The 24,811-nt window shown below is 39.1% G+C and overlaps 2 protein-coding genes across 3 annotated transcripts; both read right to left on the bottom strand.

Annotated features, from left to right (window-relative positions):
• Positions 1–621: 621 nt before the first annotated feature.
• On the bottom strand, positions 622–3,998 carry LOC139125664 (zinc finger protein 678-like). 2 transcript variants are annotated; one of them, XM_070691763.1, is made up of 2 exons: positions 3,845–3,998; positions 622–2,017 (listed from the first exon to the last, which is right to left on the bottom strand). In XM_070691763.1, the coding sequence occupies exon 2, from the start codon at positions 2,002–2,004 to the stop codon at positions 994–996; it is 1,011 nt and encodes a 336-aa protein (XP_070547864.1). In that variant the 5' UTR covers positions 2,005–2,017; positions 3,845–3,998; the 3' UTR covers positions 622–993. The 2 variants fall into 2 exon arrangements, with proteins under 2 accessions (XP_070547864.1, XP_070547865.1); XM_070691764.1 differs by having other exon boundaries at positions 623–2,014.
• A 15,497-nt stretch (positions 3,999–19,495) lies between these two features.
• On the bottom strand, positions 19,496–21,042 carry LOC139125430 (tripartite motif-containing protein 2-like). The gene is made up of 2 exons (XM_070691511.1): positions 20,626–21,042; positions 19,496–20,443 (listed from the first exon to the last, which is right to left on the bottom strand). Exons 1-2 carry the CDS (start codon positions 21,040–21,042, stop codon positions 19,496–19,498), a joined length of 1,365 nt encoding a protein of 454 aa, XP_070547612.1.
• Between the last annotated feature and the right edge of the window lie 3,769 nt (positions 21,043–24,811).

A 24,811-nucleotide genomic window follows, 5' to 3' on the forward strand; every position in this document is an offset into this window, starting at 1 on the left:
AGGCACAACGATCACCAGCCTATAGCCACTCGCCAATCAGAGCATGTCTTTCTTTGTGTATACGTATTGGTGCATGGAATGTGCTCCAATATAGAGATGGTCGTTTCAAAATGAAACACCGTGAAGACAGAATTATTAGATTCGTATACACAGGCCGCCGAAAGCAGGTACGACATGGATCAAAAGTATATGTCGTCATTTTGTTTATTCAATTTACGAGTGAGAACAGTAATTTCATTTTTAACGATAAAATTTTCATTCTATTTAATTGAGCGAATGGAACGGTTCAGATACGACAAAACCGTCGATTTTTAACTATCTCTCACTAGGCAAAGATCATTTTCTAAAGGGTATAGGCATGTGCACTCATTTTCCAATCAATAATGTCAATATCTAGGCGGGAAATTAACTGCCTATGTGCGTTGAGTCTTTGCTGTGCTAAATCGTGCATCGTTACGATTGAGGTCTACGGCGAAATGGATCTTCAACTACAGTCTGTCAACACCCATCGCTTATCTCTTAATGATCAATTCTGTGATCAATATTTATCTCGTAATCTTTGCAAACTGATAGCACCGTCAAGAAATTCAAGAAATATTAATAATGATTTGTAGGCAGATAATATGTAAAACATTACGATTTATTAAACAAATGAGAAAATGAAATATAGTTACACGATATGTTTTTAAATAAATAATATTTACACTCAAATTCGTCATGAACGATTGATTCTACAAGGGTATTTAAGAAAAAGTGCAAAGGCAGAAGATAGGGAAATTAAGATTAAATATGCAAAGTCTATCTCATCATTATTTTCTCTTTATATGTGGAAAGTCTTAGTACTGTAAAGGACAGCTGTTAATCTTAAATCTGCATTGACTACGTCAATGAAAGAGAAAGGGGAAAAACTTAAAACGGTGAAAATTGATTGGATTAAATCGATGTTGATCTGAAAATGTCATGGTTACGTTTTGTCGTTGTTATATCTAGCTTTCATTCGGCGTCCATAATGTCAATTTCAAAATCAGATTCCTCATGATCATCACCAAGGTTATCATCGTGGCAGTCAGTGTTGCTGACGTCATCGACGTCTTGCGCCTCTGTTTTGATGACGTCATACGGTGTCTTCTCCGATGACGAGCTTGACTGCGCCGAACAGGCGTCGCCGTGTTTCGTCTTGTGGTACTTCAGAGATCCGTAGTGGGCGAATCGCTTTCCGCAAAGATCGCACTGTAGCGGCTTTTCGCCGGTGTGTATGCGGGTGTGGGATTGTAAGTGGGCCAGCTGGATGAACTTTTTACCGCATACTTCGCATTGGTAAGGTCGTTCACCAGTGTGGATCTTCCAGTGTCGCTGCAGGTTGGACGGGAATGTGAAGGTCTTCTCGCAGACTTTGCAGGTGTACGGCTTGTCACCATTGTGGATTCGACGGTGAGATCGCAGATGGGCCGGCTGGGTGAATGTTTTCATACAGACGTCGCATTTGTACGGACGCTCCCCGGTGTGCGTGCGCGAGTGTCTCTGAAGGTTAGACGGGTTGGTGAAGGTTTTGTCGCAGACCTTACACTTGTATGGTTTTTCCTTGCTGTGGATGCGACGATGGGCTTGAAGATAATCGAGACGAGTGAATGCCTTGTCGCATAGCTCGCACTGGTATGGCCTCTCACCGGTATGAATACGTCGGTGCCTGGTTAGCGTGGAAAGATTAGTGAAGGTTTTATCACAACCCTCGCATTTGTAGTGATTGCTTATTTTGCCTCTGGTGTGCATAACGCGCCGACGGATCAACTCAAACAGATGCTCCTCAAAAGTCTTCTCTTCCTCGGAGAGCGTCTTCGCCAACGGCGTCGGAGTGAAGGGAGGCGGCCGTTCAAGTGTCGGGAAACGGACGAGCCGTAGCGGGACTTTTGGAATGATAAGCGGAGTCGGTAGCTGTCTCTTGCAGGCACCTAAACATCCGGGTGTTTCGCAGTGATGAAGAAGTGGTCGGAAGTAGACATTCATCTCGATGGGGCTGCTGAAAGAGACAATTTAATAATCATATAATTTTTGTAATTATATTTTGCATTTTTCATGTTCGTCTGCTGACGTAGTAATTACGATCTCGCTCCTTGTCCTTAAATGACGCGGAGCCTTTGTTCACACTTTGGACATTGTAAACTAAACATGATTGTACATATAATTGAATACTACCAAACGAATTGTCTGAATGTAAAACATTAAAATGTATCGAGAGAAAAAAAATGCCAGTGTTTAAAACCAGGACAGCTTTTTTGTATCAACCCCCTGAACCATTCTCGCATTTTCAGAAAAGCGCGTGAAGAAAGAAAATGCGCGGTTTTGTGTGGTCTGACGTGAACGGAGATAGAAAACAAATATCAGTTCCCTATCGACGAAACCAATCATAGCACATGTCAAATGAAAGAAAGTATCTGTTACATTTCGGCCTCATCGATATTTTCAGAATTTCAAATATGATAAGATGCGTCACGTTTATTGTTTTCCTCTAAATGTCAGAGAAACATGTGATCGTCCTGCATCGTGGGAATTTGGCGCTTCAAAATTTCACTCACATTTTTTGTAGGGCAAGCTGACGAAAAATCTGTACAAATGATAATTAAATCCATTGTTTCGAACCTAATGGGCTTCTTTTAATTCATGGACCGTGGCTGGGCGATTAGTAACACAAAGAAACTTCGCCCGTTTGAAGGTCTGTGCACACCCTGATTAACATATCCTATATGAATATGTAAATATTTTACAGCGCACGCGTAGAAGGGCCCATTTAAATCATGGAACAAGAAAAATTTATGGAACGATGTTTCTTTACGGGGTATTAACAATACTGTAGTTACATATACTCATGCACATTTATCTCTCTCTATCTATCAGTCTATCTATCTATCTTTATATATATTTCTTTCCGTCCATCTACCCATCAGATCAGTTTAAATGGACGGATTATTTTATCGGCGTGGTCTGTATAAATATATATAAAACCGATACATAAAGTTTCCCAGTTATGAAAAATATATGTTGTTCGTATCTATGTGGTATCAGGTTTTGCTTTGAAGAGGGAATCAGACTAATGACAGGCCGAAATTTTGAAAATGCTAATGATATCCAGGTTTCTGAGACCTCAAGTGCTCTCTCTATATTTCACATCCTTTCATAGCAGGAAAAATCAGAGTGTTCACTGATCGCGTCTGATGATTCAAAAAATATTGCAGTTTAAGATTACTGATGCATTACAAACACATGATACAATAGCAGGGTATAAATAGACAATAATTTGCATAGAAACACATTTTTATAGTTTTCATTGCACCATATCGCTCGTTGATCGATTTTAGAAAACATACACAGGCAAGCGTTATGATTGATCGCGGAATGAAGGCGAAAGTCGAAACACTAGTACGCTTCAGGTAAAATGTTCAAAAAATAGATCGAAAATGTAAATTACTTTTAATAGACGTCAACACTAAAGTGTTCTTTTTTGATGTGTGACCATAGAAAATGAGAGCGATCCGGTTGCTTTAATTTGTAACTTTCTCTCTCAAACCACGATAACTACTCTCAAACCACGATAACTTTGTTGCTGTACAATAAACCCCTTTTTCTTGAGTCCACGGCAATATATCATAGTTATCCAATTTTTTCATCTGAGAATCCGTTTCCGACGATCCGCACTTAAACATTTGATAGACCGCAATTATTTTTAATTTTTTGAGCTATAGCAAGCAAACACAAGGTTGATTCATTTAACAATCATGATAGATGATATTGATTTCAGAGAGCTACCACTTCGTACTTGTTACGTCGTAAAGTGGCGGTTTCTACTTACTCTTTAACGGCACTCGGGTCGGCGTATGATTGGCCAAGGTTTCCGATACTCCTGTGTTCAGCAACTCAGCCGAGGGACATTGATAAATCGCTTCATACAATTACAGATTTCCAAAGAACCTCGATGTTTGATACGTTGAATAGGGTTGGGCACTGATCTGTCTAAACTCCGTCACCGGTTTATATAACAAACTGCGAACCATCTCATTCACACGTGTTACACGCCCGGCAAAGCTCGATGATTTTAGGAGCGAACAGCTGACGTCCCGCTTTTGAATACATTACAAAAACACAGTGAAAGAGGGGATAGTGTCTGGTAACGCCTAGAAAAGGGTCCGAAACGATTCTCAAATTAAATGAACATCCTCGACAGAATGTCGTGGATTCTGTGAGAGCGTTTTCTCGAACAGGGCGGTGAAGCGTCAGGGATGGTGCATAAAGGTTTGTCAAGTTTCTGTTCATGTGAAGTAGAAGCCAAAAGAATTGATACAAATGATGAAACTACAGTTCAATATCTGCCAGATTGTATTTAGCTATAGGTGATAAGCTGTTTTTATCGACGGGCATTGATATACCATAGCGTCGATGAGTGTTACCATCCCATCGGAATCACCTGTTGAGGTGTCATAAACATGTTGATATTATTCATTGATGCGTGGGAAAATTTCAAAAATCAAACGACTCTGATCATGTAATCTAAATATAGGCATGTCAAAGTTTCCTCGATTTAGAATCAATATGCGATACAACCTAATGACACCTTGCGGCTTTAAAGTGTGGAATCAAGCTCAATTTTATACTTTACGGAGTGTGTAAAAAGACTCAGTTCCAAGAATAAGAATGGTCGACGTTACGCATAATATTGAACAGTATATGACTGGAACTTTGGCTGAAAAAAGAAAATGGAACGATCAATACATATGTATAACAACTGTATCAATGATTCGCATCCATGGCGACACAAAGAGAGAGACACACAAGTAACGACATACCTACCCGCCTACCTACCTACCTACACATACACATACACATACATACATACATACATACATACATACATACATACATACATACATACATACATACATACATACATACATACATACATACATACATACATACATACATACATACATACATACATACATACATACATACATACATACAGACATACAGACATACAGACATGTAACGGAAACAGATGCAGGAATATTTTATGAAATCTTGTTTTATTGACTTCTACGTCACCGTAACGAACATACGTCAACTTCTAAACTCTCAGTTAACATTTAGTTATGCAACTTAAAGCGGATTATCAAGTAAGGTCTGGATCAGTCAACAGGTTGACAGTTTTCAAAACCGTCATCTTTAGCAAATAGAGTTCACTACTCAAAACTGGTAATCTATCGTCCGACAAGAGACCGCCCGCAAAATTGAGTTGTAAAACTTCAGATTGAGAAGAAAATATTATTAACCTTGACGAAGTAACATTCTTCCACGCCGTCTCATCACTAAGTCGTCAATATTTACTCTTTCGTTTTTGCATTGCAAATTATTTAATCAAGTATTCATACTGTCGGCATGGAAACGTGTAACCAAGCAACAGTGAAATGTGGAGACGAATAACTGGCGACACTGCTGTTACCCTAGGATGATTTATTGTGTGGTTGAGTACGTAGATACATGCTGTATGCTGAATCAGTTTATAGATAGTGGACGGCAGAAAGACAATTATGGAAAAAAAAACAAGACCATAAAGTGATAATCCCAACCTCAAACTTTAAAAGCCGGAAGAATGATCATATGGAGGCCTAGTTAATATTTCTAATTTTGCCGGAGTGATATTGATTTGTACGTGCTTGCCCCAGTGATATTGACTTGTACGTGCTTGCACTGTGATATTGACTTGTACGTGCTTGCCCCAGTGATATTGACTTGTACGTGCTTGCCCCAGTGATATTGACTTGTACGTGTTTGCCCAAGTGATATTGACTTGTACGTGCTTGCCTCAGTGATATTGACTTGTAAGTGCTTGCCCCAGTGATATTGACTTGTACGTGCTTGCCCCAGTGATATTGACTTGTACGTGCTTGCCCCAGTGGTAGTGTACGTGCTTGCCCCAGTGATATTGACTTGTACGTGTTTGCCCCAGTGATATTGACTTGCCCCAGTGATATTGACTTGTACGTGTTTGCCCCAGTGATATTGACTTGGCCCAGTGATATTGACTTGTACGTGTTTGCCCCAGTGATATTGACTTGTACGTGTCTGCCCCAGTGATATTGACTTGTGCGTGCTTGCCCCAGTGATATTGACTTGCACGTGCTTGCCCAAGTGACATTAACTTGTACGTTACGGACATTTCTTCAGAAAAACATAAGAAAAGAAATACAAAAAAATATGAGGTGATTTTGTCGATGAATTCCTCTATGAGTGGTGTGAATGTTGGTCGTGAAAAAATACACGTCGTATAATTGATGACGCTCACTTTAAGTGAATGAGTAGCTTTTCTTCAAGTCACTACTGGCATGGTTAGGGCAGAGTAAGTGTGCTAACGGTTCATTAAGAGTTGATAAGTAAGAGTTAAAAAAGGTAGATGCAGTCACGTTTGTTTGCTGACGGTTTGTCTCCTAAACTAATGCATCTGGATGCCTGGCATTTTTTTACTGACTCACTCACTCACTGTACGAAACTTCCTTAATGGGACGAATAGTGTTTTATCAGATTACCTGTTTTCGAGTAACTAGAGGAACTTTTATTTCATTAAAGAAAACAAAAAACAAAAACAATAACAACATTAATGATAACAACACTTGACGTAAACCTTGACGTAAAACAAAAACTCAATTCCAGAGATCGAAATATTTTACTTGAATAAATTCAGCACTATACTGATCGTTGACCAAATCGACTGGTGATTTTTTCAAGTAGACCTTGCACACAGCAATCGACTTGCGGCCTAATATATTTTCGCTGCTTCCCGATATATTATGTGCCGACATGAAAACGATTTAGACTTCGGTGCGATTTGTGAACGAAAAGTTAATGAGATTTGGCCTTTTTTCTCTCCAAAAACTCAGAATAAACGTTTCTGCGGACGCCATCTGATTGTAAATTTCTTGGAAGCATCGGGATCAAAAATCTAAGCGGCCTCACTTACAAAGAAAATCAAGAGGACATGACATATGGCCGTAAAATAGACCTTTTCTTTACCTGAAGCCGATTTGATCTAGAAATATCTATGTTTGTAACGCGGAGAGATCATATGCGAATCTAGAAGACAGTTTTATTTGAACTTGGCCAATATCAACTTTGTTCAAACCCTATACGAAGCACAATAACCAAACTTAAAACCTGTAATTTTTGACATTCGAAAACGAAGGGGGGCGGGCAACTATTAACGACGGTTAATTAGGCAGACACACTTGTTGTACTGTAATCTGCTGGATAAAACAATAGAAGTTTATTAGACAAGAGGATCTTCAAAATTGAATGAATTTTAATTTCCAAAGTGATCAGAGAACTTAATTAGCCATGCATAAGATATTTTAAAAAATGAATGTTTCATCAAAGAAGAGTAAATTGTTCCAACTTTTCCATGACGATTAATTAATCGGTGTGCCTGGTGGCCTAGGGTATTTATTTTTGATATCCGTTACCAGTGTGGCATCTTGTGCTCTTTGTATCGCTACAACAGATGATCAGATGTGAAAATCCATTAAAAGTGATCTAAAAATATTCGGAATATTATATCTTTTTATCTTCAAAAAGCTACCGTGTAGCCGAACAAAAATAGACTAAAAAGTTGACATAGCTTGTCTCTGCAGTTCGTTTATGACAGCTTGTGTGACACACGGCGCAGTACCAGCTTGTCCGCTCCGTGAATTTTCTCGTTTCCCCAAAGTATTACTTTCGCATAGCCAGTCCTTGGCACGGCATTAGCAAACATTACCATCAATTAGCGACATCTATTAATTACAAAGTTTCAAATTGTCCCATCACTCGAAGATGTATGCATATCAATGGACAGTTTAAGCGTATTAATGAAATTAACATGCAGACAATCAACGTATAATAGCGGGGTTTTATTCTCAGTGTTACGATCCATACGTCGTATCTGCCGTGTTCACTGCAATGTGCCAGCCGTGCAGCCACTTCCCGCTCTTTAAATCCCAAGTGATTTTTTATGCAATTATCCTGATTTTTTGTCCATCATATACACAACCTTCGTATCTTGGAAAACAGGACAAAATCACCGTTTCAATTGTTCCCATGACGACATAAAATGAAGGGATTTATTCTTGTACTGAAAATCTAACTACTGACTTAATTTGAACTCTGATTTGAATCACATGAATTACCAAACGACGTAGTGTTTAGACAAACATTAATTCACTAATATACTTGTGCATCTCTGTGAGGTTGGTGGCCAACCTAAAGTGACAGAGTAGAGTTTTTTCTAACGAGAAGGGCGAAAGCAAGGTGTAATAGGAGTTTACTGTGGATGACGTCACATCCTTCACACTTTTACTGTTACTAATGGCTTTACGTATTATTTTGCAAATACATTCTAAACGATTCGATGATAAATATTTGCTGATAAAGTTTTAGGCTTGACGAATTTTAAATCAGCTCTGTGTATTGTGCACTGTTCGGTTGATCGTTACCTTTCTGAAAAAAAACGGCTTTTGAATAGTTTAATATCAAAGTGGACACTGAAAGAAAATAAAATGAAATATTCTGTACTTAGATGTTTGAAGGTAGCAGTATTTGCAGAGAAATGCAATAATTGATTGATTGACTGATTGGTTGATCGATCGATCAGCTTAAAAGTCTATTTATAAATTATGCACAAGTGAAGCGTTACCTAACATCATAGACCGAATGTATTGATTAGTCAACCTTCATTTATTGTAATATCAATAAGAAATCAACTGACAATCAATCAATCAATCAATCAATCAATCAATTAATAAATTCATCGATAAATCATTGTCAATAAGTTCCCTCGAAAACAGTCAATTAATCAATCAATTATAAGATATAAACATCATCGTGTAACTTGATAGAGAAATTGCTGATCAACAAATCGGTAATTCAAAACCATCGGATAGATGTGTTATCAACGGTGTTAATGTAGGACTTGCCAATTACCATGTTCAATGAAAACGTAGTTGATTGACAGATCGATGGACAAACTACACATTCGACACAGAATCCATTGAAAGTGAATCATCCGAGGACATACACATAACATTCATGCAAGCATCGTTGATTTAAATAGCTAAATTCAACATGGCCAGTGTAGCGTGCATTATGACCGGTGATTGATGTCGGATGAGTTACTGGTTTGTGCCAACACAACGCTTACGTACCGCGCCGTCGTCATGGAAATTGTCGAGAACACCGCTTTGTTGGCCGGGCTTATCGTCACCTGCTGTGTAGAGGGGATAGGGTGAAGTTAGTGAACACATTGTAACGACACTGTTGATTTTACGAGAAGGGTTTTGAAGGAGGACAACCATCCAGGGTTCAGATACTGGCATCGAGACACGCGTAGAGGGGGCAATCAGATGTGAGGTGATGGGGGTTTAAGAAAGTTACGTTGAAATAGAAATACGCGGTCATAGTGCCACGGAGGGATAGTCAGTCAACCAGCCAGGCAGGCCCAGAAGCAGAAAGTCCAAGCTGTGGCCAGAAATGAAAGGCGGATAGAAAGGAAAGAAGGGGCAGAGGGCAGTGAAGAGGCTCCGTTTACTGAATTATACAGAATCAGACCACAATCGTTGACAAATTCGGAGACAGGAAAAAAAGTTTTGCTATCAGACGGGGTGATGCACAGGTTGTATTTAGAATGGGTTTAATGTATATAGCGAAATAACTAGTTGGTCCTAAATGGTGTCTTTGAGGCAGGCGGGGGCGCAGCGATTCAGAATTTGGATTTAAAAAAGATGTGTCACATGAGAGTGGATTTGACGGCAACGAATTGATAAACCGTGACTGTGAGCTCCGATTCCATTTAACTTCAATAATAAAACCCAAGGCTGGTACTATTAAGTTCACTCGTATGGAAACGGGGAAACAAAAACGGTTATGATCCACTTTGACGCGATGAATAGAATGATAGAAAAATGAATTAAGCGAAGTTATCAACAAACACAGCAACTGTTGCACCGCTCTCTATCAAACAAAAAACGGAGTGCTTCAGAGACGACGCGATTGAAAGCGTCAACACTCAAAACCGCCGAGATGACGGGTTGCGGAGGATAAACTAAAAACACGATTAACAAAAAATATTATTATCCCTGAAACGCCGCGAGATGTAGAGTTCAGGCAAAACAAAGGAAATGTTGGGTTTGGTCAGTCAGCTGTCGTCAGATTTGCCAAATCCGATGACAGAGCGAACCGCCTGTGGAACTAATCCGTGTTTACGGCATGACCAGATAATGACAGCCGATTTGCGCATCTCTTTGTGGGTGGAAAATCTGACTAAATATGATATATAGTGTTATTATTGCGATTGCGAACAGCCGGTATTGAGTTGTTTGACAAAAATCTTCCCAGAGGTTGCGAATTCCAATTTCTGAAATGTGGTTGTGTTTTGTTCAAACTTCCTTTCATACGGACGAGGTAGGATTGTGGGCAAAGAGTCAGCACGGGTACATGGCTGTTGTGGTCTGCGGCATGGACCATCACGCCACCGTCCACTTATGTCACAATATGCGCTGACTAATTTTCCAGAGTTATTGTTTGATCATGCATTAAGAGATTATACTCCGTTTCTCTCTCTCTCTCTCTCTCTCTCTCTCTCTCTCTCTCTCTCTCTCTCTCTCTCTCTCTCTCTCTCTCTCTCAATGTGTCTTTAATATCTTACATCTTCCCCCTAATTTCGTACTATATAATGTATTCGTATTTTTGTCGGTTCTCACCTTCAGATTATATTTCCGTTGCCATTTCTCTGCTCCTTTCGCCTCTAAATTCATTCAATAATAATAATAATAATAATGATAATAATAATATATTATATATATATATATATATATATATATATATATATATATATATATATATATATATATATTATAGGCTAGACATACTAATATTCAAAAATGAAGACGAAATCTGAATGTTATTCGAAAGCTTATTTTTACAAAGTTGACAGAAGGTCACCAAAAATGAGATACGATTGATGAAAGTACATAACTCACCCTAAAATGGTTAAATCAGATTTTGTGATGGATCGATCACAGGTCAGCTACCATGCTTACACGCTCAGCGTTATTGATCATATTGATAAGCTTCGGTCACGGGATCATGGCATTATTTCAAACGAACTGGAGAGAATGCTTTGTGAAGAGGGATTGTTGTGTGGTGAATACAGAGAAATACGTGGCGTGTTTTTCTTATGGCATGAGTGAATGTGTCTACGTTATTAAACTGCATCAGTGTTGATATGTATTTGCGCCACCATGCCTGATGACAGCTAACATGCACATAGTGTTTCTATGCTCATACTGCACTTTATGTGTGAGTCGGCGGAAACCGCATCTTTGTCACGTGACACATACATTCAGAAGTAAGGCTCACATGGATTTCTGAAATGCCAGTATTGTACAACCAATACTGCGGAGTCTCACAGTGTGGAACAGATACACTGGTCATTCATGGAACATTCATGTTTGGTAACATCTTGACATTCGCTCATATTTTGATGTGAAATGCGTTGCCCAGCGCCAGCGTGTCAATCTTTTCAAATGGTAATTCCGGATGAGCTCCAAAATCACATCGCAAAATCAGGAGTGTCCACTGAATTTTAATACTGTGACTGACAGAAAGCGTCGTGTCAGGCCTGACATCATTGTGTCGACTTACGATGTGACAGTCCGATAAAAGCGTGTGACATTTTAACCCTGAACGAACCTAGAGTTAGAGGAGACATTCGTCTGGCTGCAAGCTCCAGTCTGTCGCTTGATGTACTCAGATCAGACTGATTAACGGGTCAGGTACAAGCCGATGAATGCATGGCTGTGATTGCACGATACAACTGAGCATTCTGCTATGTCTAGATATCATTCAGAAAAAATAAAAAAATAACAAACCTAAAAATTGACGCTACGTACAAGCAGTGAAGGGTTTTAGTTTGTCGGTAAAGACCTTTCAAAGATGCCACAAATATTTACAAATCTCGAAAAAAATCATACTGAAATATGTGTCGGTTTACGGGTCTCGGGCTGACCGTTGTATTGCACTTGATGGCCATCATGGATTTGATCCTTGCCTTTGTCAAGGTCAAGGCAAATGTAATGAGCAAAGTCTGAGTGTATCATCAGGTCCTATGCCAGATCACAGCCGAGCCTGTGCAGTATGCAGCACGGGGCAACAGACATGCGCTTTGATCGACGCTGACGTAGACGATGGAAGGCTATCTACAAATAAATATGGCCCAAGTTACATGATTGTGGCATGACTTGTTCCTCTGTTCTTTTACTCAGTGTTGAGAATAACATGAATATGAAAGTAAGACCTTAATTCAAATAACAATAATAAATCAATAAATTAATAAATTAATAACGTATATTCACACAAAACTTGGAAATAGCAAGGCCGTTCCATCTCCACGTTCGAAGATAAATGAAGGCACACAGCGCAGTAAAGACGATATGAGTTCTGTGAATCGAATCGACACGATAAAGTTTGCGATACAAACTGAAGAGAAGAAATCAGTCATTTGTACGGCTTGTGAGGTTGGTCTTCAGCTTGGTGCATATTATGGAAAGTTTTTTGTAAAGCGGAAATGCACTGGCTCGGATCCAGGAGTGACGGAGTCGAAGATTCAATCGATTACCAGAGGTAAATCTCCGAAATCCCTGATTCTCCATACTAGACAGAAGCAAAGTTTACTATTTTAGAAACGGTAGAATTGCATTATTTGCAAAAATATGGATTAATGTCTTAATTAATTATCAAGACATGATTAAGTGTGTGTTGAGTCTTTAAATACTTATTGATAAGTCTTTTAAGTCACCACAATCGACAGTCGTGTCGTAACAATTCGGATTTTAGATTAGTTCGTAATTCGCTCGCCATTGGTCGGCACCTTTGTCTACGTACACTTCTATTTTGTATCTTGTTCGGGCGCATGCGCGTAGGCGATGCTCACTTCGTTTCACGATCACACACTACCACCAATGCGACAGAATCGACCTCTATCCATTCAATGTACTCAGACATTATGAAGACCACATCATTAGGCATGTCTGTTTGGATTTAAAGTGACTTACTTTCCTAGTAAAAGTTCCCACCACTCGGCGTAAACTCATAAACGTTCACTCATCGATCGGGTATTATACATTTTGAAAAGGAGGTCACAGGACTGACTCGCCGTCCATGGTACTCTACCGGCATCACGAGTTAAAAAACGAATTGCAACATATATTAACAATCACAGCATCTATTACTTTCTAGGGTAGATTCATGACTCAATACATTGCACAAACAGGATCAGGTTGCGGGAGACGTGGACACTTTGAATTTTCAAAGCTATTTTGATGTGATTGTCAAGACTTTTCTGTGGGAGACAGGCGAAGCAAGTCTTCGTTATTGCTTGCATAAACAAATGTGCGCGAAAATGATAAAGTGAACAGCGCATTAATGCTGGTGATTGGACAAATCTAAGTGCTATGGACTGTATAGAAATATGTTCAAATCCTGAAATCTACTTTATTTACTTTCGGGGGTCAGAGTGCAACTGTATCAGTGACAAACTATCTCCAATCATTTACATGAAATTTAAAATCTTTTCGTGTATATACACACAAGAAAAAGCTCGATAACTATGATATTTGGGTCATTGAAAATAGATCACTTGGAGCTTTCACACTTTCAGTGAAAAATATCGATGGAAAATTATCGATTGAATCCTTTTGTTGAAATTGATGTGGTATAAAAGAGACATACAAATTTCAAGTCAGGTAGTATCAACGAGCATGAAGTAGCTGTCTAAAAATTTTTTCAAAACAAGATTATCATTTTTGGGATCGGCACTTAAAGAGCGAACAGCCGCGCCGCGTTGCAGTAGGGTTTCCTTGGTAACGGTGGGGCAGACGTCGTTGTGGGATAATAAAGAACTCAAAAATCGAGTTTTATTTTCGGATGGGTGAGTAAATTACCCACTTCTAACTCAACAAACCAGAATGACTTGTTTGTATTGAGCACAGCCCGTGCCGATAAAAATGTTATACGATGTTATCCATGAGTACGGCGACCACACTATATTGTTCCGTTTCTATTGGAAAATCATGGAGTGTTTTGTCTTGTGGTTCATGACAAACTTCAACAACCACACGAGGAAACAGGTGTTTCGAATATTAAATTGAGAAAGTAGTATTTTAGTTGAAAGTTAAAAATATGTGAGTTAAAATTCTCAATGTTATATTTGAATTCTGAAATATTATTAAAACATGACGAGCATGCGCATTGCTACAGCAAATCCCGCAGACGACATATTTATTATGCAAATGACAGGATCACCAAACATTTTAATGCCACAGATGCGTTACTTAACGGCGTTTACTAGTGTTATGTACATTTACTCACCGCAGAAATTTTCACGATTATTTTTCGACAGCAGCCGACATAAAAGTGACAATTTGGCATGATTCTTATTCCAACCCGGGTAAACAGAAATGCACGACCCAATAGAAATTACGTCTAAACAGTGAGTGAGTTACTAAGTACGCACAATGACAGGACATTCAAACTTAACCTTTTTTAAAATGAAACAAGATTGGTACATATTCAAAATTTGCACTTTCAGCTTAAAAATAAACGAGCGTGGTTTCTACAGTGGTGATTTTGTTTCTTTCCCATTAACATAAATATTTAACCACATCTCAAATTTCGGCAATATGGTTTATAAAATAAATGACGACTACTACTAGGATGTGATTTTCGTAAGAAATAGATTATTTTATATCCAAACACTTTAACTTTGACGACGGCTGAATGTTTTTCTGTAGCTTGAACGCTAAGTCAAGGGGGAGATGTCAAGTTGGGATCAGACGCATCCTGAAGGATATCTTGTCAAATGCTGATTTTGAAAAGAATGGAGTTTTCTTAGAATGCTTCTCATTGGATAATGTCGATTTGAAGTTTTCCTAGGGCGCCTCCTATTGGATAATGTCGCGTTGTAAAAGTATTGGATAATGTCGCGTTGTAAAATTGTTCGGTCATGACATCGTCTTCTTTAGTTTTGTCTGGGATTAATATGCGCCTCGAAATTGAAATACTCAAACGTTTGCTCAAAATTTCCCTTTCAACAATTGTCTATCAAAATCTGGAACAAAAATCGGGGGTCAAATTTTAGTACCATATGGAAACAATTTGCCATAAATGTATTTGAAAATCAAAATGGCTGCTAACCCCGTGTTAACTCTCGAGAAATATTGTTTCCATTCTCTCAAAATTACTCGTAAGTTGGTGGAAACTTGCCTTACTCCGATCTTCAAAAATTGCCCACAAGCGGTAGATTAGACAAGTTGTGGAAAAATATCTGTCCCCGAGGCACATTATACCTTAACGCCATTCCCAAGGTGCAAGATCGGGTTCTTGATCTTCGAATCAGCGATAGCTTCACGTTGAATGTACCACTCAAAAGTCATCCTTATCTGACCCAATGACATCGTTCCGATTAAAGGTCTTAAGGTGTCTAACAATAAACGGAGTTCTCACACGTCCTGGTGTTTTGTTCTCAGAGTTTGTCTAATACGAGGCGCGTTCAATACATGGCAAACAGATTCAAGTTCAATCCAGTACACAGATATTTTAATTCTCAAACAGTCTGCCTTCAAAATGACAATGTTGTATTTTACGATAGTGATCTTTTCCTATCATGTAGGCCACCAGAAAAAACTAATCTCTTGTCCCATGACTGTACGTTGTGCGTCGCTAGAAACTGTTCTATGTTGTCAGTGTCTATTGTTTCCATAATTTCACTCTGAACGGCAGAAACTCGACTTGTAAGATACAAAAGCAATGCCGCTTTATAACTAAATATTTCATTAATAATCGTTGTTGAGTAAATAATCAAAAGGGTTTTCTCTATTACGACCATACCAACATTTCTCAGGATGATTCTTCCATGACAACGCGCCTTTACAGATTAGACTGATTTATCTTTCGTTTTTACCGCATGGTTCATTGGTGGCCACGCGGTTGGTGGCGTACATATAGCCCTTGGTGTTGCTGAGGGCAGTTCAACAAAACCAGCCTGCAACGACACACAAAAACAGACAGAGAACAGTCAATCAGACACACATAAGCATCACAGGCGACTCCCTAGCACCGTCAGTATATCATAAAAATCAACTAAATATTGTCTTTCTTTCTTTCTTTCTTCAAATCGCAGGATAGGGTTTCAAAAGCAGTGTAAACGTCGTGAACGTGTGTCAACCAATCTCTTGGCAAGCACAGGACACGTGACACCCCAGTCCCACTGCTCTGAGACGATAGAATGACACCAATGCGTCTCATCGAGAGCGCAAGAAGTAGAGTTGACAATTGTTGAGATGTCAGTTAAGTTTTGGCATCAAATCATAGGTCAGCAGTTGAGGACCTAATCAAGTGACAAAAGTTGATAGTGCAGCAACCACTTTAATTCACTTGAAAAGAAGTCCCCCTACATTACTGGCAGTAAACTGCCATGTTCGACCAAACACCAAATCTATGTACAGTTGACATCTAGAAAATTGGCAGAGTCAAATATTTCGAGAACAGGAGTTCAAATGTCATATCCAGTTGTTCAGTTTTTCTTGTATTAAGACAAAATTGCCTTTACCGTATTTACAGAAATATCAATCCAAATTTAGAAAAAATTAGCCTAAAAGTAAAGTTAGAAATGAATTAGGCTCATGCATAATTTAGACGAGCATGCAAATTTTGTGCATGCCATTAGAAAAGAGCCAAAGTTCAGGCATATAGATTTTACACAGAGTTCATGAATATATACTGATTTTGCTAATCAGAGTCAACTTAATGAGTTTTCACTCTCTACACTGGAAATGTCCAGGCAAGAAATATCGCTAAGACTCCGCGACAACAATGAAACAAAAATATTGGCAGAACAGATCATCTATAATTTCATTTTATTCTATTTTGCGGTGAAAGGTGACCGCATTGAAAGTGAATGCATTAACGGAAATTTACATCACTGGGATATACAATGCAAGATGAGAGGTTCATGAATATTCCACATTGATAAAGAATCATCAGCATCAAAGTTTAATATGGAAACAACGGTAATTAATATAATCTGCATAAATGAAAACTAACCAATCTCCAATCTTGCACTAACAGTATTGGGAAAGTTGTTGCATGCGGCAAAACTTAAACGTAATTGATAAGTGCAATGCCATTATAATGGTTCCTTGGGACAATATTGTGATATCTTGGAATCTTGTAATTTCGGTTTCTCTGTAAAGTCATCGCGTGATAGGACTGGCTGTAGAATTGGTCCGAGTCTGTGATTTCAAAAAGGCCAATCTCGTGTACATGATATCGATAGGGCGAACCAAAAAATGTGCTGTTCCGATAACCCGGCCTACCCTATTTTTTACCTGCCGACCCTAAACTTTTTAGAGCTACATGACCATGGCCCGGAGTAAAAACAGAAAGAAAACCCCCGTAACCGTATAGTGGGTACGTTACCTGGCATTTGATTTTTGCTCGAAAGAGGATGTTTTTTTATGTTTTTTTCCCATTTACATGTATGATACATTTTTCAGAAATGTTGTGGCCAGTGTTTGCTCGTCCTAAACCCCTGAAAATGCATATTTAAAAATAAAAATATTTTGAACACGATTGGAACTAATTTGGGATTATTGGATGGTGAAGTAATGTCTATTTGATCTGCAAATGTAAGCTCATCTGCTTTTCTTTGCTTTTCTTTTTAAGTTACACACTTGTTTTTATGAGTAATTTGTAATATCGCAACATTCAGCTATTGGGCACCTAACATTTTTGAGACATTTGAAAAATATGAAAATCCAATTATCCCTAATTAGTGTTTTTGGAAAAAAATCCTGCCGACCTATCTACCCTATTTTTGAAAACCATGTTATCGGAACAGCACAATTTATTTATTTTTTTTATTATTGTTTTTTTTTTTTGCCTAACGTGAAAATACGTTAGTCAAATCAGTGCAATGGGCGTTATCCTAAACTCCGGGCAGCGGGTTGCGTTCACTCCAACAGCGCGATGCACTCAGGCTGTCCGATATGTTTATCTTGGAATGACCGAATTCGAATTCTCATTCACCGAAGTAAAACAACTTTTTTAAAAATAATGAAGATTACAGGATTGTCTAGCGATTTTTTCTCAAGTGATCTTCTTTATTCAAAGTTTATGTATCGTGACTGATACAATACGGCAGTGTAGCTAGCCAATAAATAAAAATGACCCTGCTCCTTCGGATTTTTAAACCCGTAGGTTTCCCATGACCAAAACCTTCCCTGACGATTATCCATATATAAAAAAGCGAAAATAAAATTGTTGTTAGGCCTCTAAATTCAAATTAGTTCCAGCAGTCGAATTTTAAGGTTTATGAAGTTTGAATTGTGAAACCATTCTTTTTGTATGAAGTTTAATATAATTATGTGCAAGAGAAACTGTTTGCGGTCTTACAGAGGGCGTACATTCGTACTGTTTATTATTGTTTCATTGCGGAAATGATTTTTGATACTGTATCACTTCATACAATATCTAGACAATTTTGGGACCAATACTGACGGGTGTAGCATGCTAGCAGGGAACGCTTACCCATTCCAGACACCTGGTACCACCACTAACTATCAGTGGTTCTGGATTGTCCTACTTAAATTTGTAAATCTCAAATGTCCCATGGACCTTGAAATGTATTACCTTGAATGGAAACAATTATTTGGTCAATTTAATGTCATATTGCATGGCATTTCAAGTACGGTCTGTCACTACTGATCTCTCATTGAGCTTTTACAAGTAAGATATAAACCTGCTGATGATGTAATCTCCTAGAAAATAAGTCAGCAACAATATAAACCTATTTACAGATCATGATTTAAGCAAGATTTGTGTCAGATAATGAGCGGTTACAGATATAATTTGACAATTACAGATATGCTGAGGCTGGTTAATCCATAACCCTAGTACTCAGTCCAGAGACAATACTCAATAGCTGGTAGAGTTATCATGATACTAAGAGTCCACATAATATAGTAGAGGGGCTGTGATACAATTCTCACACTTAACGTTTAACTAGGATGACGTCAAGGATACAGTTTTCAAGATAACACATCTTGCAATTTTCAAATACCTCGCGATCACTTGATAGCGATTATACGTACCACAGAAAGAACACATTAACTTATTTTACACAGTGCTGTGAATGTTGAATTCTAGAAAATCGTTCACTTTGCTTTTAGCCGGACAATATCACAGAGTTAGTCTGTTGATGTTTGCGGGAAGTTCCGTTTGAATTGAACACGACTTGGTAGTCTGGCTTTCATTGCCACGAGTGACGTGTTGTTCAAGAACTGATCAGTGTCTGAAACAGTACTGACGATAGTTAGCGATGACCATTTGCAGGGGAGAGGGCAACTTGAGTAGCGTTCACATGACATCATCTTCGTAATGTAACAACTTTTACGATATTGTTACAGCCTTCGCTGATTGCCAGACACGTTGGTTTGCTTTTCTTGACACTCACGTAGAACGGGACAATGTCTGCTTCTTGGACAACCGTCTCAAGGAACTTTCCTTGTTTGTCATACTTCAAGACTTTGGCGGCGTCATCGCAGACATAAACATTGTCGTCAAAATCCACGTCAATCCCACCTGGCCCACTCAGTTGATCGCCACCAAACGACGATACGTAGCATCCTTCAGTATCGAGAACCTGGATTCTATTGTTATCTCCATCCGAAACCAGAATCTGATTCTGACTATTGACTGCTAGCGATGACGGACAGTTGAACTCTCCGGGTCCGGTGCCGTACCTCCCGTACACGGCGACGTGTCTCCCGTCGACAGTGTACTTCCTCAAGCAATGTGCCGCCTTCTGCAGGTCGCTTACGATGACAAAGCCGTCCTTCGTCAGCGCGACGCCGTCAGGTTTGAGAGATTCTTCGTGACCAAAGGTGGTGAGTAGGTGACTATCGCCATCACAGACGACAATTTGGCCGTTTGCGATGTCCGTGATGAAGTAAATGCCTTCTGTCGACACAGCAACGTTTGAAGGTTCGAATGGCCTGGAAAAAGTCGAAAAGCTCAACACTTTTCGGCACTTTCCATCCCAGTTCAAGATCTGAACCCGATGATTGTCCATGTCAGCGACAACGAGTTCGTCACTTGGATTCACCGCAAGTCCGTTTGGAAAGGTGAATTCTCCTTTTCCTTTGCCGCTTTTCCCAAGAATTCTGACCGTACCACCACCAACAGAAAACACTCCATCATCGTCCTTAAATCCATCCATTTCTTTAAGATCATGTGAGCGTTGCTGAACTTTGACGCTGTCCTCCACACCACTGGAACCTTTCGTCGTGTCATCCACAGGAACTTGCCCGTTCGACTGGAATCGCAAGACGTTACAATTTCGCCCAGTCGCTGTTCAAGAAAATCAAAATTTGGTTTGAAAGTGATTCGTGTGACGTCATCCGAGAAAATGCAGGTTTTTGTCAGGAGGTAGTTGATGTGCCTATGAATGGCTTTGTTGGTGGACAGCCCTCGACGGAAGCCCTCAGACTGCATTACGCCCTCTGTCAGTCTGACAGCACTTGTTAGAGATCGGCCATCGTCTTCAAGAATTTCAAGTTGAGATTTAATCGCCTGTTGCCGCTCTGTGATCTGAGTCTTCAGGTCGTTCTTTAGTTCCTCTTGTTTCTTAAAAACATTCTCGATTATATATTGAGTGTGGCGTTCTATTTTAGACTCAAGGTCGACACGAATGGTTTCCATTGTGTCACATGTTTTCGATAAGTCGTCTTGTCGCGCCAGAACTTTCTGCTGTGCTTGTTCTAATTCTCGTTTTAGGAATTTTAGTACATTTTGATCGGCCTCTGCAGCTTGTTGGATTGTCTTGTGCGCATGATCACGGTGTTTCCCGGCTGCACATGTTCTGCAGATCGGGGTTTCACAGGTAGTGCAGTAAGCAATGGTGGGGTTCTCCATGTGGTTAGGACAGTACAAATAGCTCACCTTTTTGGAGGCCTTGGCTTCACATGTCCGTCCGTGTGTGCAGCTGCAGCGATATTATTTTATGACCCTTGGACTCAGTCCAACTGGCATGTGTAAGGGAACAGTGCCTACACAGATTTTGACAACACTCCGGACAGTGAGATACCGCTTGATTGACGTGGCAAGCTTTGCAGAGCTGACTACGAGCGTCAGAAAGCGATTCGACATATTCAATAAGCTCTGTCAGGTGGAAGTTAGTCTGTAAGCCCTTCACGCCGTCCGTGGGAAGCAAACAGCGAAGTCTGCAGTTCGGACAGGTCAGCTTACCGTCATTTTTCTCCAGCCATCTCTCAAGACAACACTCACAGAAACTATGAAGACATGGCAGTACCTTAGGCGTCTTGTAAACTTCGGAACAGATTGCGCATGACAAGAGTCCGTCTTTCATTTGGCGTTTGACTTCAGAAACGTTTGACGCCATCTTGTCCTTTACTTTTTCACACACTGGCGGGCCTATCCCAGTTGTTTCCATAGTACCCACCTGTTGACCTCGCTATTCATCGGCAATGTACCGATGATGTCATCCTTCAGTGTACGTACGCGCGTCCTTGGGTCAACCTCCATGGGTCAATAGACCTCGAAGCGATAAGGTCTGTGGGTCAAAATAGAGGTGTACAGGTTGTCTCAGGACAACACGTCACAGATTGGACTTTCAAACAACTTATCGGCGTGTATCAACCGAACTTTTTAACCGAACTTGCCTTGTTATCAATTTAAATGCAGAGATTCAATTCCATGTCAGAACCTTTCTGATTTTTGCAGTTTATGACGGTGACGGTTGCTGAGCCGAGTACATATAACGGTCAATGACCGTCAGCACAGATTAAATTATTGCAAAATAGTCCTGCATTACTCACGAACCAAACGGACTTCATCTACATAGCACTGGGTATTAACATGACCAAAGTTCACTTATCGATGCTGAAACTTGGTCACTAATTTTCTAAGTTTCTAAGTTTCTCTCTTGTCCCTAAATGTGACCCGGCAACCAATGTCAGGACAAGGTTACAACTTGATAGAATCTATCAGATGGTTGAATTGTCATCGAAGAGAGAAATAGTTTATTCATGGAGGTAGAAGCCATGGTTTATTCGTGTTCCATAGAGTCGGAGTAAATGTATCCGATCAAATACAGTCGCAGTAGTTTACGTTCCATTCCACATCGTCCTCACGATATCACTTCAAAGCAAAAACTCATGTAACTTTTCTCATTGAAAGCTATCGATCTTACTTTCAATAGATTTTACAAACGCCATGTCATGAAAAATTTGAACAAACGTTGAGACCGTCAGCTGTAAAGCTATACGCTACATCTTATAGAAGTTCGTCCCGTTCGAAATTCAAAGAAGAATGACAAAACCATAGTAGACAATGGATTTCCTGAAATTGTACTCAGAGAATAGAGCAAGGAAATATATTTTTTCGAAATATCGTATCGCTATCCTTAGAAAAGAGATTCAAAGGCTGGTTAATTGATGTCAAAGGTCACGTTTTCAGTATGTTATTGTCAAGAGGAACACAAATCAAATTCCACTACTTTGACTATCTGCAGCCCAGCTTGTGGATACAACATGAATATTTAATGTTTAATGACGTCATTGGTTCCCAGAAAGTTCTTCGTTCAATGATTTCGTTATATTTTATTATGGTACGTTACGTCACATTTTATTTTTTGTGTCATATTATTCTTTGTTTGTTTGTGTGTTTTTTATAATTCCAGCGTGCACATCGCAACAAACAAAAGCTTATAAGGAAATTATTAGAATGATGTCATCTATTATGATCTAGGCATATCACGCTTCCTTGACTTCTATGGACTTCACATTAACATTAATTTTAGTCTGTGCATTAGGAGCGTGTAACGCTATCATGATGATTGACTCCGAGAAAATAGCGATACCGATGAGTGAGTGGTAGGGCTATACGCCTGAATACAATATAGTTTTGCAAACGAAATAAATGTCAATACTAACCGTAGAGGGCAGACTCTTTCACCTAAGTCCGGGCTGGCGTTGTCACTTAATTTCTAGAACCATGAACTGACAGTTCAAGATCACCATGTGACGATGGCTTTGAATTGTACTTTTAAAATTGCAATCAACATTTATTTCCCCTTGTGCCTAGCATTATCTCTGTGATTTTAGATAAATGTTCATATTTATTAATCCAGTAATATTAATTATCGATATGAGTTACCAAACTTAAATTTCTGAGCACACGACAGACGATAATTTTCGGACCCATGACAGACGATAATTTCCAACACAATAAACGGATATTTACCTTTTCAGAATATGTTAGAAATTTCCGATGAAAACGGTATGCGGTAAAAATGAATTTACAGCAGTACTCGGTACTTTTTTGGAAAGTAGGTGCGAAACCACGCCCTCTGTGTATCTCTGCCTTCAGCTGACCCAGTTGTTATGATCGATGACGAATATTCCGCCGGGAGTGATGGCGCGTGTTGATTGACATGCCAGCCATAACTTCCATATCGTCAACATTCCCTAGGGTTTCTGTTCTTCAGCCGAATCAACCAGCAATTGACTGCGATTTGGAATAATAACCTTTAACTTGTAATCACTGTAGAAAACACTACATTATTCGGTCTATGCCAAGATCCCTGACGGTAAGAGAGAGCCAATGTAATATGTTGTAATTATTTAAACGACATGTTAGCGATAAGTAAATAGACGAATTTACGAACAGACTGGCATGCGGACAGACAGTAAATAAGACGAACAGACATAGACAGCCAGCCAGAGAGACAGATACTAGATAGATCGGTAGGTCGATCGATCGATCGATAGATCGATAGATAGATAGATAGATAGATAGATAGATAGATAGATAAATAGACTGATTTAATAATTTGTGATTGATGTTGGATATGAAAATGTAGTAAACAAATACAGGGTTGAAAGTTACAGAACTCTTGGAACATAATATGTTGAGAAATCGCGTTGTCTCCATTTTGTGTATTTGATATCATTCTGTTTCATTTCCATCGAGGTGATCTGATTCATAGTAATTGCTCGGAAGGCGGTAACCAAACTTTTCAACCATCTTTATTTCCGGTAAATTTTGAATAAGAAAGTTTTATGAGATAAAATAACTCCATAGTTGCTAAAGGGACACCATGATATGTCATTGAGGCCCAGTATATGCATCGTTTTGTATTTTTCGTTCACAATGTATCATCCGGTTTTTCTCTCGATGGAATCCAGGATGATCTATCGGGCAATATTGATTTTGTAAATATTTATACGTCACGCTGACGTACCAGTGCAGTGACATGGAAACCTTTGGCAATTGTATTTTTACGGGCAATTTTAACAGTACCTCCTTCAAGTTCAGAACTCTTATGCTTGTATCACGTGACAGCTCACTAAGACGATAAAGTATAAGAAGACATTACATTACAATGTTGGTGGATGAATATGGAAGATTCAGTTTAATCACATAATGTTTGTATTACTGCCTTAGAAGGTATAAGATGTACAGGTTGTATTAGAAACCTGAATATTTGTGGCCATATTCAGGCAGCACGCCAAGATATTGATTGTACGTACAAATTTAGTCATACATTATACTTATATAAGTGTAATATCAAGCAGAATTCCTAATTTGAAATAGTACATGACATTAGTTTGGTGGTAAAATTTTCACAATTTTAAGAAAAGTTGCACATATTTAGGCTTTT

Source organism: Ptychodera flava (genome assembly GCF_041260155.1).
Source record: "Ptychodera flava strain L36383 chromosome 3 unlocalized genomic scaffold, AS_Pfla_20210202 Scaffold_25__1_contigs__length_14229661_pilon, whole genome shotgun sequence".
Classification (NCBI taxonomy): Eukaryota; Metazoa; Hemichordata; class Enteropneusta; family Ptychoderidae; genus Ptychodera; species Ptychodera flava.

What these genes read in the sequence shown, in the direction of transcription:
- LOC139125430 (XM_070691511.1), bottom strand. Translation starts at nt 21,042, where the DNA reads ATGGAGAACCCCACCATTGCTTACTGCACTACCTGTGAAACCCCGATC. An exon ending in CTGTCAGACTGACAGAGGGC is followed by an intron (nt 20,444 to 20,625) that starts GTAATGCAGTCT and finishes TTGCGATTCCAG; the next exon opens with TCGAACGGGCAAGTTCCTGT.
- LOC139125664 (XM_070691763.1), bottom strand. Translation starts at nt 2,004, where the DNA reads ATGAATGTCTACTTCCGACCACTTCTTCATCACTGCGAAACACCCGGA.